General features: G+C 36.9%; 1 protein-coding gene across 1 annotated transcript in view; it reads right to left on the reverse strand.

The window, feature by feature from the left end:
• Positions 1–12,425, reverse strand: part of CFAP47 (cilia and flagella associated protein 47) — a 541,061-nt gene that overhangs the window by 351,313 nt on the left and 177,323 nt on the right. Inside the window, exons 36-37 of the mRNA XM_069464301.1 lie at positions 8,417–8,551; positions 3,200–3,312 (exon numbers count right to left, since the gene is read on the reverse strand). Of these exons, the coding sequence (XP_069320402.1) occupies positions 3,200–3,312; positions 8,417–8,551 (248 nt within the window). The remainder of the gene's footprint in view (positions 1–3,199; positions 3,313–8,416; positions 8,552–12,425) is intronic.

Here is a 12,425-nt window from a genome sequence, read left to right on the forward strand (position 1 = left end):
CAAAAGATTATTTCTGAAGTTTATATAACAAAAGCAGTGGCAAAGATATATGGATTATTTAGATTTATGAAGGTAACCATTAGAAGAATTAAAATTAAACATAATCAAAAGACTTAAAAGTAAATGGCTCAGGGACAGGATCTTTAGAAACAGGGGGACTTGCTTTTCATTTTAAACTCTTCTGCATGTTTCAGATATTAAAGTTTGTACAAGTTAAATTCTTTTAAAAATTAAAATTAAGTGAAAAATGAGAAGATATATGTACATGTAAAATATGATCAAAATATAAATACATATATGAATTATTAAATGTGTGAGTAGATATACATGTATATGTGTTCAGTTACTGTTCACTTGACAAGTATTAAAAGCCTCAAGAGGCTAATATTTTAAAATGTTTATATACAGACCATAATGGTACAATAGTGAAGAAAGAAAAAAAGTAGCATTACTGAGAATTTAATAGGAGGTAGTCTGTTAGGTTCAACAAAGTGTCAATGTATTTCCACAAGCCATCTCTTGGAGAAATAAAAGTGATACAATTTTCTGTGGTCTGAATGTTTGTGTCCCCCCTGTCCCCCAATATTCATATGTCAAAACCTGATTACCAGTGTGATGATATTTGAAGGGGGAGCCTTTGGGAGGTGATTAGAATATGAGGGCACAGCCCTCGTGAATGGGATTCGTCCTCTTATAAAAGTGGTTCCAGAGAGCTGCCTTGTAGCTTCCACCATGTAAGGACACAGTGAGAAGATGCTGTCTATGAACCAGAACTGAGGCCCTCTTCAGACACCAAATCTGAGGGCACCTTGACCTTGGACTTCCCAGCTACCTCCAGAACTGTGAGAAATAAATTCCTATTGTTTATAAGAAACCCAGTTTACAGTATTTTGTTATAGCAGCCCCAATGGACTAATACAGAAAATTGGTACTGAGAAGTGGGTGAGGGGTGGTGCTGTAGCAACACTGAAGTGGCTTTGGAAATGAGTAATGGGTAGGGGCTGGAAGAATTATGAAGTGCATGCTAGAAAAAGCTCATATTACCATGGACGTGAGATAGGGAAATGGCAGGCGCTAAAGAATCATCAGACCCAAACCAAAGTCTCCGATAAAACAGATGCCAGTGGAGAAGCCAGCCAAAATGAGTTAGAACCAAGATGGCCACAAAAAACAACTTCAAGTTACCCTAACTGCTCATTATATCCTGCTATATTGCATTAGCATACTAAAAGACACTTCCACTAGTGCCATGACAGTTTACAAATGTCATGGCAACTCCTTGAAGTTATTGTATATGGCTTAAAAAAGGGAGGAACCCTTGGTTCTGGGAACTCCCCACCCCTTTTCCAGAAATTTTATGAATAAACCAAACCACTTAACATAAAATTAAATAGAAGGTATAAAATAAGACCCCAGAAACTCACAAAGTGCTACTCTCTGTTGCACTGAGGAAGAGCTGCTGCTCTGTCTATGGAGCAGCCTCCTTTTTTTTCTTTTCTTACTTAAATAAACTTACTTCTGCCTTACTCTGTTGGCTCACTCTTGAATTCTTTCCTGCAAAAAGCCAAGAACCCACTTGGCCTCCAGGCCAGACTCCAGTTTGGGGGGCCCCCTTTCCTGTATGAGATGGTGATTCTAGTGAAGACAAAGAAGAAGAAAGCTGCAGAGAAAGTTTCAACCTTCTTAGAGATTACCTAAGAGGTCATGAACAGAATGCTGAAAGAAATAAGAATGGTAAAGGCCATTCTGATGAGGTCTCAGACAGAAATAAGAAACATCCTATTGGACAATGGAGGAAAGAAAATCCTTGTTAAAAAGTGGTAAAGAATTTGGCTAAATTGTGTTTATGTCCTAGTGTTTTGTGGAAGACAGAACTCGTGAGTGACGAAATTAGATATTTGGCCTAAGAATTTTTCCAGAGATGTGTTAAAAGTATTGCTTTACTTTTCCTGAATGCTTGTAGTAACATACAAGAAGAAAGAAATGATTTAAAGACAAAAATTTTAATCAAAAGGGAAGCAGAACTTAAAAATTTGGAAAATTATCAGCCTGTCCATATTAAAAGGAAAGAGAAAATGTTTTTGGCAGAGAACAAGGGTGTGGGCAAGCAACTGTTTGATAAAGAGATTAGCATTGATCAGCAATCTTTACAGAAGCCAGGTGCTATTAAACAAGACAATGGAGAATGACCACAAAGACATTTTAGAGTTTATCAGTGCAGCCCCTCCCAGGGCCTGCATGGCAGAACAATTTTAAGAGATGGGGCTGATGTCAATGTCTTCAAGACCTTGGTGCTTGCTGTCCAGCAATGCCTCAAGGCTCTACTCTCCACATTCCAGTACTATACTCCTCTGCTGAACCAGGAGCAGCTCTAGTGGGCCCAAGTGTGGCTCAGGATGTGGTGGCTACCCCTTTGGAGGCCACCGGCAATAATTCTTGGAAGCATCCATGTAGTACCGTCTCCACTGGCACAATTTCAGATTTAATTTCTTAATACTATTTATACTTTATTTTTGAGAGTGGGATAGTAGTAGATACATTACTAAGTGTCATGAGAAGACAGTTAGATACAAAAGAATTTATAGAATATTACTACAATTTGGGAGTATGTATATATATATTCATATACGTTACATCTCTACCTATCATCTATACATGCATACACAATGACTATGAAAGGGTACAGAAAAATGGCAACGTTGGGGATTCTTTGAGGTAGGATTACAAATCTTTCCTTTTTTTGTTCTTCATACTTTCATAGATTCTAAATTTTCTATAATGGGTACATATTGTTTTTATAATCAGAAACAACTGTATATAATATGATATGTGCATATATTACAAAATTAGATATATACATATAATTTTAGCATGCACTGGTTTAATTTCCTACCAGAAATAGAATCTTGTATATAAAAAACAATATATAGTCTTATGTATATGGCCAATATGAATACAAAATAAATTAAAATTGAAAGCATAAATAAAACAGTTAAACAGCTGTTTTATGTTGTTAGAATTGTTTTGACAGAATTGGTGAGGAATCTCATAAACATGAATATTTGTCTAAGTGAATGATGATCTTTTCATTATATAGCTATCAGTTAAAAAATCCAAGTCAATTCTTTATGACTATAATACCTATTAAATCTTTAGGGTTGATATGTTCAATAAAGCGACATTTTTAAAAAATACTTACTTTGGAGAAATTGTCACATTTCCTGTTTGGGAGAGGGAGAAGTCAGCAGCATCTCTTCCAACAATTTTAGCAGTATACACTAAGGTTTTCAAGCTTGAATTTTTCAGTAGAATCTATGTAGAAGTATAAGAGGGTATAAATAAGGTTATGAATATAGAACTATACCATTTTCTTATTTTTATCAAGGAGAGCTATACATTTTAATCACAAAAAAATACTTATTCCTGATGTATACTAACTGTAGGAAGCCAGACTTTGTATTTAAAGATAGATTATATATATATATATATATATATGTATGTATAGATATGTACAGTTTAGCTAAAGTGGGCAGGGAAAAAGAGCTTTCAACAAAGGAAGTGACAGATGCAAAAGCATCTCATAATAAAAGATCTGAAGACCAAAATTTGAAACTTGGATTTTATTTTTATTGCAAAGGGAAACCATTGGAGAATTTTAAACTGAGAACTTATATAATCCAATTTACTAAAAGGATACTCTGGCTGCTCAGTGCAGAAAATATTAGAAGGTGTGTAGGTTTATAAACAGCTCCAGGCTGGAAATGATGGTGGCCTGGTCTAGAAGCAGTAGTTTAGTGGGGGGGGGCGGGGGGGGGGGGCAGGAGGCTGGCTGTCTCTTTCTTCAGCACCCAGAGATTTGGAGAGTATTAGAGAATGAGCTACTTCATTACAAGAGAAAAATATTTCTTGAAAAATGCGATCCTACAAGGTATTTATGTAGAATATAATGGGGATTCAAGAAATACCCAAACATAATAGGAAGACTGACAAAAGATTTTCTTCTTGACCAAACTCTAGTCAGGCTCCTCTGAACTTTTTTGTTTGTTTCTTTTTTGAGATAGGGTCTCCCTCTGTCACCCCAGCTAGAGTACAGTGGTGTCATCATAGCTCACTGTAACCTCAAACTCCTGGGCTCAACCAATCCTCCTGCCTCCCAGAGTAGCTAGGACTATAGGCAAGTGCCACCACACCCAGCTAATTGTTTCTATTTTTAGTAGAGATGGGTCTTGCACTTGCTCGGGCTGGTCTCCATCTCCATCTCCTGACCTCAAGTGATCTTCCTGCCTTAGCTTCCCAGAGTTCTAGGATTATAGGTATGAGCCACTGTACCGGTCTCTGAGCTCATTATTAACTAGGCCTCTTCTTTAGGCCTGTCCTCAAGAGCCCAATTTCAGTGAGAATCCCGTTTAGTCAGTTTAGCCAGAATCCCCCATCTTTGATATCTAATCACCCTTGATATCTGACCAAATTCCTCATCTGCCACCATGCTCCAGGGGATGTGTGATCACCCTGGTCTGTCTTCAGCAAGAATCCTGTTATGTTTGTTTAACCAGAATTCCCTCTCATCCACATGTTTCCTCTTAGACATTTCCCATCCACTAACCCCCATTCTGCTCCTTGACTATAAATTCCCATTTTCCTTGTATAATATTTTGAGTTGAGTTAAATCTCTCTCTTCTACTGAAAAACTGCATTGAAGTAGTCTCTATACCTATCGTGATAGTCTTGAATAAATTCTGTCTTACCATTTTAACAAGTGTCATGAATAAGTTTTTCTTTAACAAGATGCATAGGTATCATGGAAAGTACTGATCCAGAGGAAGGAGAAGACTTGGGGAAAGGGAAAATTGCCAAAATTAGAGCGAACAAAATATGACTGCTAATTAAGAAGTTCAGGAACTGTAGTCACAGATATTTGAGGAGAGAAAAAAGAGCAGAATGCATGGATATACTGAATCATAAGGGATATGGTAGAGATTTGGTAAATGATTAAATTAACTACTTCCCTAGTTAAATGGGAACTTTGATAACTACTGGAACAAGTGTGTTATTGCTGAAGAGTTTCCACCTTTGGTTTCTCCAAGGATTTGGGGGGGTCTCATGTTCTCAGTTATAATGGGGAGAAGACCACTCTAGTGTGGTACTTTTTATGTATGTACATATGTGTGTATTTCGAGTATTTGTTAATAGACTAAGTGACTTTAAGTCCCAGAGAGCTCATTTCCATTGTTTTGGAAGGAAATGCTAAAAATTATAATAGATTAATTTTGAACTGTTTAGATCATAAGGAAGCCACTTATTCTCAGTATGTCATATATATCTATAGTCCCCAATCTGCAGATTGTGGATTGGTACCAGCCCATGGCCTGTTAGGAACCGGGCTGCACAGCTGGAGGTGAGAGGCATGCGAGTGAGTGAAGCTTCATCTGTATTTACAGCCACCCCCCCAGCACTCGCATCACGGCATAAGCTCCGCCTCCTGTCAGATCAGCAGTGGCATCACATTCTCATAGGGGCTTGAACCCTACTGTAAAACTGCAAATGCAAGGGATTTAGGTTGGTGCTCCTTATGAGAATTTAATGCCTGATGATCTGAGGTGGAACTGAGGCAGGGATGCTCACGATGGGGAGTGGCTGCAAATACAGATTATCATTAGCAGATAGGTTTGACTGCACAAAAAATGTAATGCGCATGAATCTTCCCAAAACCATCTGCCCCATTCCCCCAACCCTCCTGCCCCAGGTTTGTTGGAAGAATTATCTTCCATGAAACCAGTCCCTGGTACTAAGAAGTTCGGGGACCGCTGACATATATGACACAAAGGCTTGGGTTTACCTGTGGTCAGATAATGTCATCCAACTCTAGGATTTTATGCAGAGTTGGTGAGGGGTAGAGAGGGGTAAGAGTCAGCTATTCAAGGGAAGGGAAAAAAGATTTGGAATCTCCATTCCTTTTTTTGTAATGACAGCCATTCTTTAACTATTGTGCTACTATGTAAATTTTGTTTCAAAAAGCAAAAAAAAAAAAGTTCACTTGCTTTTAAATAGCTCAGAATATCACTGCACTCCATGTGTTTTCACTGATCACAATGTATTTTTACTGGTTCCAGCATTCTATGCTTCTAGTACTGACTCATGGCTATAGAAATACTTTTTGAATTCTAATAGTCACTTCTTGAGATTATTCTATATTCTGGAGGGTTGACAGGGTTGATAAAATAGCATTCTATGACTTAGGCACTGTCACTTACAGCATTGGTTGATAGAAGCAAACTGTGTCAAAAATTCACACCTAGCAATTTCTAAATCACTGATTTTCTTAAATGAAAGTTAAAATCAAAGCTTGCTGACAGAATAATGGCCAACAAACATATGAAAAAATGCTCAACATCTCTAATCATCAGGGAAATGCAAATCAAAACCACAATGAGATATCACTTATCTCCAGTGAGAATGGCCTTTATCAAAAAGTCCCAAAACAATAAATGTTGCTGTGGATGCGGAGAGAATAGGAACACTCATACACTGCTGGTGGGACTGCAAACTAGTACAACCTCTATGGAATGCAATATGGAGATACCTCAAAGAGCTACAGGTAGATCTACCATTTGATCCAGCAATCCCATTACTGGGCATCTACCCAAAGGAAAAAAAGACATTCTATAAAAAAGACATCTGCACTCGAATGTTTATAGCAGCACAATTCACAATTGCAAAGATGTGGAAATAACTCAAGTGCCCATCAATACATGAGTGGATTAATAAAGTGTGGTATATGTATACCATGGAGTACTATTCAGCTTTAAGAAACAATGGTGATGTAGCACCTCTTGTATTTTCCTGGATAGAGCTGGAACCCATTCTACTAAGTGAAGTATCCCAAGAATGGAGAAATAAGCACCACATGTCCTCACCATCAAATTGGTTTTAACTGATCAACACCTAAGTGCACATACAAGAATAACATTCATCGGGCGTCAAGCAGATGGGAAGGGGGAGGGGGTGGGTGTATATGTACATAATGAGTGCAATGCGCACAATCTGGGGGATGGACACGCTTGAAGCTCTCACTCGGGGTGGGGGGCAAGGGCAATATACATAACCTAAACATTTGTACCCCCATAATAGGCTGGAATAAAAAAAAATGAAAAAAAAAATCAAAGCCTGCTATAATTTGTTTTATATTGCTTTTATAGTTAATTTTTATTTTTTCCTTTACAAACTTATTTTACATTTGTGAAAAATAAAAAGTACACCTGCATAATCTGATCTGTAATCTTAAGGTGTGAACATTATTTCTAGTAAAGAGATAAAATGAGAAAAGAAATTATATTTTCATTTAAATGTGCTTAATTTGGTTTTTAACATCGTAATTAAAATTTTTGTTTAAACATTAGCTACTGTTAATATTAACTATTTTTAAAAATAACAATTAAATTGCATAAAGAAATACAAATATGTGGACAAAATTAGAGAATGGGTAATAATAATTAACTATAATAAATCACTGCTTAATTAAATTTAGAATCCTGTCCCCTGCAGGCTCAAGCAAAACATTTTTAATTCTTATGAATTTTTACTTTGAAGTCAAAAGTCCTCTCCAGTATAATTATAGCTCAAGGCTAGTCAGTACCCAAAGTCCTTGCACATCACTGCAATTAGAAAATTATCATAGTAAATACTGTTGAAAAGTTCTCCAGAATTTTATATTTCTTTTTCTGACAAAAAAGGAAAGAAATAAAATTAAATAAAAGAGATTATATCTTAATATTTATTAATAAAAAAACTAAAAGGGGAGGCCTTCCTTTCCCTAATTTGAGCCCTTTATACTTTAAGACAAGAACCTGAGTTTTTCCCAATTTTTAACTAAATCCTTACCAACCATTGCTCACACCATCATGGAGGCTACACAGTTATTTTCTCAAAGAAGTTACAATTACAAATCAAACATCACCAGGACATACCTTTTGAAGACCAAATATGGATAAGTTTTCCACAAAAATAAAAAAATTATTCACTTCCCCAATTAAATATGAAGAGGGATACATTAAAAATCCCGAGAAAAAGGATTAAACACGAATCTTACCAAATTGGTGAATACAGAATAATAATATTTTGTATAAAATGGAAATGGGAAAGGAGTCATCATTTCACTGGAAGTGGTGACTATTGTTAAACAAAAATTGCCCCTACCCCTTTCACCCATCTAGAGCTTTGGCTTAGAGGGAGAAACATTTGATAAGGCTTATTCATGTAATAAAATTTAAATAAAACTACAATTAATAAGATTAGTATTAAAATTAATAAAATTTTAATAAAATTAACTTGCTGTTTATTTGGAGTTGGGAAAGAAATATCTAAAACCCCTCCTAAGTGTTTAACGCCATGTGCATTTTGGTCCCAAAGATATCCTTACCTGTCCCATCACGGTGTCATGTAGCATACAACGAAAGGGCACCACCTTTTTGGGGAGGTATGTAGGGAGCCTTTCATACATGTAGACACAAAGCATCAGCATTAGGATTGGATTTGGGTCACAGATGTCAATGGCCTAGTTTCAAAGAAGAGAAATGGACATCAGAGGATTTATTAGAGTTCTCCAGAGGGACAGAACCAATAGGATATATATACATGAATGGGAATTTCCTAGGGAGATTTGGTCACAGGATAACAAAGGCAAAGGCCCCCAATAGGCTATCTGCAAACTGGAAAATGAGAGAAGCCAATAGTGGCTCCCGGGGAAGATGGTAGTGTGGCTCAGTACAATTCCAAAAGTTTCAAAACCAGGGAAGCTAACACTACGGCCCCTAATCTGAGGCCAAAGTCCCAAGGGCCCCCAGGAGACTACTGGTGCAAGTCCCAGAGTCCAAAGGCTGAAGACCTGGAGTCTGATGCTCAAGGGTAGGAGAAGAAAAAGGCACCTTGCTCCTGAACGAAGAGAAAGAGCAGGGCAAAGAAAAAAAATCAAGCATGCTGAATGTCCCCCTTCTGCCTGCTTTCTTCTAGCCATGCCCACAGCAGACTGGATAGTGTCTGCACACAATGAGAGCAGGTCTTTCTCTCTCAGTCCACTGATTCATGCATCCATCTTCTCTGGAAACACCCTCACAGACACACCCACAAACAATTCTTCACCAGCCATCTGGCATCCCTCGATCCAGTCAAGTTGATACCTAATATTATATTAACTGCCAAAGAGGATATCCAAATACAATATATAAAAAGAGGAAAAGCATAGTACAACATTTTTTTTTACTCTATCATAGGTGATATTTTTATTTCATTTTCTGTTTATTGCTGGTACATTGAAATGTAATTAATTTTTATATTATATTCAGTAAACTGCTACACTCATTAATTTAAAAGGTTTTAATATATTTCTGATTGACAATGACACTGAAATGTAGTGACAGCAAACAGAATATTGCTCTGAATCAGAAGTGTTTGACCTACGTGTTAAAAGACAAATTAAACGTATTCTAAGTAGAATGATGAGCTTACAGCCTCAAAGACTCCATAAAAGTTAGAGCTCCGAACACTATACACTAGGAATAATGACTAATGTGACTAAGATGCCATTCTTTAATTTAATGCAGTACAAGGAAAATGACAAATAGACAAATTCCTGAAGTAAAAGAAGGCAAGAGATTTTAAAGCAAAAGCCCAGAGGAGGCAGTGGTACATTAAATGGGCCTTAAAGAATGCTTGGACTTTTAATATGATTGGTGTGAGGAAAAGGGTGTGTTCTATCATAAAGACGAAGTACTACAGGGCAAGGATATAGAGAAATATAGTGTTTGCTCAGGAAAGAAGAAGTACAATTTGGATAATGCATGAGAAAAGAGGGGACAAGTAATAGGAGAAGACTGAGGAATAGTGGGCTACGTCGTGGAAGTCTTGGATGCCAGGATGAGAGACTTGGTTTCTGAACAAGGAATAACATGACAAGAGTAACAATTCAGGCAGATCAAGAAGGAGGTGGTTGGGGAAGTATAAAACTTTTCTCAGAACAGACAAATAATAAGGCCAAAGATATAATTGTACTAAGAAACAAGGTAACTTAGTAGTCTAATTAATTTGAAGCCTAAGGAAGGATTCTTTCTATCAGTTTATGTAGTGTCTGTGATCTCTTAGAAAAAGGTGGAGATAGTGGGGGAGAATTATTCACAGCAGAGAAATGCTGGGATTGGTGTGAGGCAAGGATTAAAAGACAAAGAAAACACCACTAATAAACAAGGAACTCTGTCATTGTCAATATATAGAGAGTTCTCTGCACTTCCATGAAATGGAAATGAAGATCTGCTCTGCCTTAATGGCACATATTCGGGTTAGCAACTAAAAATGATCTGGGCCTGACCTGGAAATGGAAACTGTGTGAGAACTCAGGAGATCTAATGTGTTGTGTGCAACTAATGCACTTGATTTTGAAATTTGGCAGCAGTTTATAGAGAATAATGACAGCCCCTCTGGTCAGCTGCTAGTCCACATTTCCTCATACACTCTTATTCTTCCTTGAAAGAGGGAAGTGCTTGTTCCTTCTTGTTTTTTCAATTAGCAGTAAAGCTTACCACTGAAGGTGCCTGGGGAGGTGATCAATAGTTCAAAGTCAGAAAATTGGCCTACCTTAGCAGGGTAGAAAGCTGCCTGTCAGTGTGATTTGAGGAAAACTTGCAAATATACCAGGACCCCAAAATTTCTGAACAGTATTTTGTGGTCTCATTCTTCAATAAAGGCAATATTACAATCAACAGATATAGGGAAATGATTTAAAGAAAGAAGAAAATCAAAAACGAAGCACAGAGCTTAATTGTTGCATTTGCTTTCGAAGCCTAAGAACATTAATTTCAAAGTGCAGAATATGGCTCTGTTGGGCCCTCTGTGATGGACCAGCCTATGGTGTGAGAAGAAGAGGGAGATCTAGGGTGAGGGGAGATGTACTTGCTGGGGAAAGGGGAGGACCAGTGGCAGAACACATTGGGCTCAAGTCTAGGATCAAAGTCTTTTGAATCCTGTTTTAGTATCTAGCACATAAAATGATATAAATAGCAACATAAAAATATTTTAAAAATTCATCTTTGCAAAATATATAATAGGAGGAAAAGTCAGTAATTTGGTAAATTAAAAATATGTTTATCTTAATGTAATAATATATTTAATAAGACATGACATTAAAAAACCAAATACAAGAGCATTCTTACCTTTCCTTATGATTCATTTAAATAAAAACTTAAAGCAAATATACTTTAGTCAATCCTAGGCTTAGAAAGCCAAATGTCAAAATAAATTAGTTTTCTTTAAAACAAAGTTTTCATGTGAAATTCCTTTCAAAGACATAATCATTACTTTCTCTATATAGATCTAATCAAAAAGAACTTCAGTTGTATTGGTCCTGTTTTCCTCCTGAAGATAGTGTTTTCCTACTGGATTAACAAAAGACAGGGAAGTAAACAAAAAAAAAATCAAAACAGAAAATAATGCTAGAGTAGAAATCTGGTAAATTAAATAAGCCCTGCAATATATTACACAGTGCTGTGCTCTTGACTTATCAGTTGGATTTCTTGGGCCTCAGTTTCATCATCAGTAACTAGAAGGGGAAATATGATCCTAAGCTCTATGTGGATTTAATATGCCATGACTTCAAGATATCACCAGATTTCAAACCAGACATCAACTATAACTATCAGTACCCACTAACATACTGTAATCCTTAAAAAAGACCACTGTTGATTACCTTTCCAACAGCCATTTTGTCCTTTCATCTTTACTAAGAATCCCATATTTTGTGGGTTTTCTATTCCTTTTATCAAGGACTAGTTTAGCCACATGGGATACAATTCTGGTCAATGATATGCAATGGGAAATATGCTGTGGGGTCATTGGGAAAGTTTTATCTTCTGAAAAAAGAGCAGCACAAGAAGAGGTGCCAGTCAGCCAGTCCCAGATATAGCTGTATGAAAGTGTTATGTGAGAATTTGAGCAGAAGATTGGGATTTATTAGTGTACATGCCTAAAATGATTCCAGCAGGCTGAGAATATCTGAACAAAAATGAATCTGTGATAACTTTGTTGAAAAACTGAATCTTCTATTGCCTGACTTTATCTTACATAAAATATTGAATTTTCTTATTTTTAAACCACTTTTACTCACAAGTTCTGTTATTTAAAGATAAAAGTATCCTATGTGACTGTGAGGGTTAATTTTAGGTGTCACCTTGACTGGATTGAGGGATACTTAAATGGCTGGTGAAGCATTGTTTCTAGGTGTGTCTGCGAGGGTGCTTCCGGAGGACATTGACATATGAGTCAGTGGACTAGGAAAGCAAGACATGGCTCAGTGTAGACAGGCACCATCCACTCTGGTGGGAACCTGGCTGGGTCAAACAGGCCAAAGAAGGGTGATTCTCTCTCTCTCTGCTCTTTCTCTC

Source organism: Eulemur rufifrons, chromosome 30 (genome assembly GCF_041146395.1).
Source record: "Eulemur rufifrons isolate Redbay chromosome 30, OSU_ERuf_1, whole genome shotgun sequence".
Lineage (NCBI taxonomy): Eukaryota > Metazoa > Chordata > Mammalia > Primates > Lemuridae > Eulemur > Eulemur rufifrons.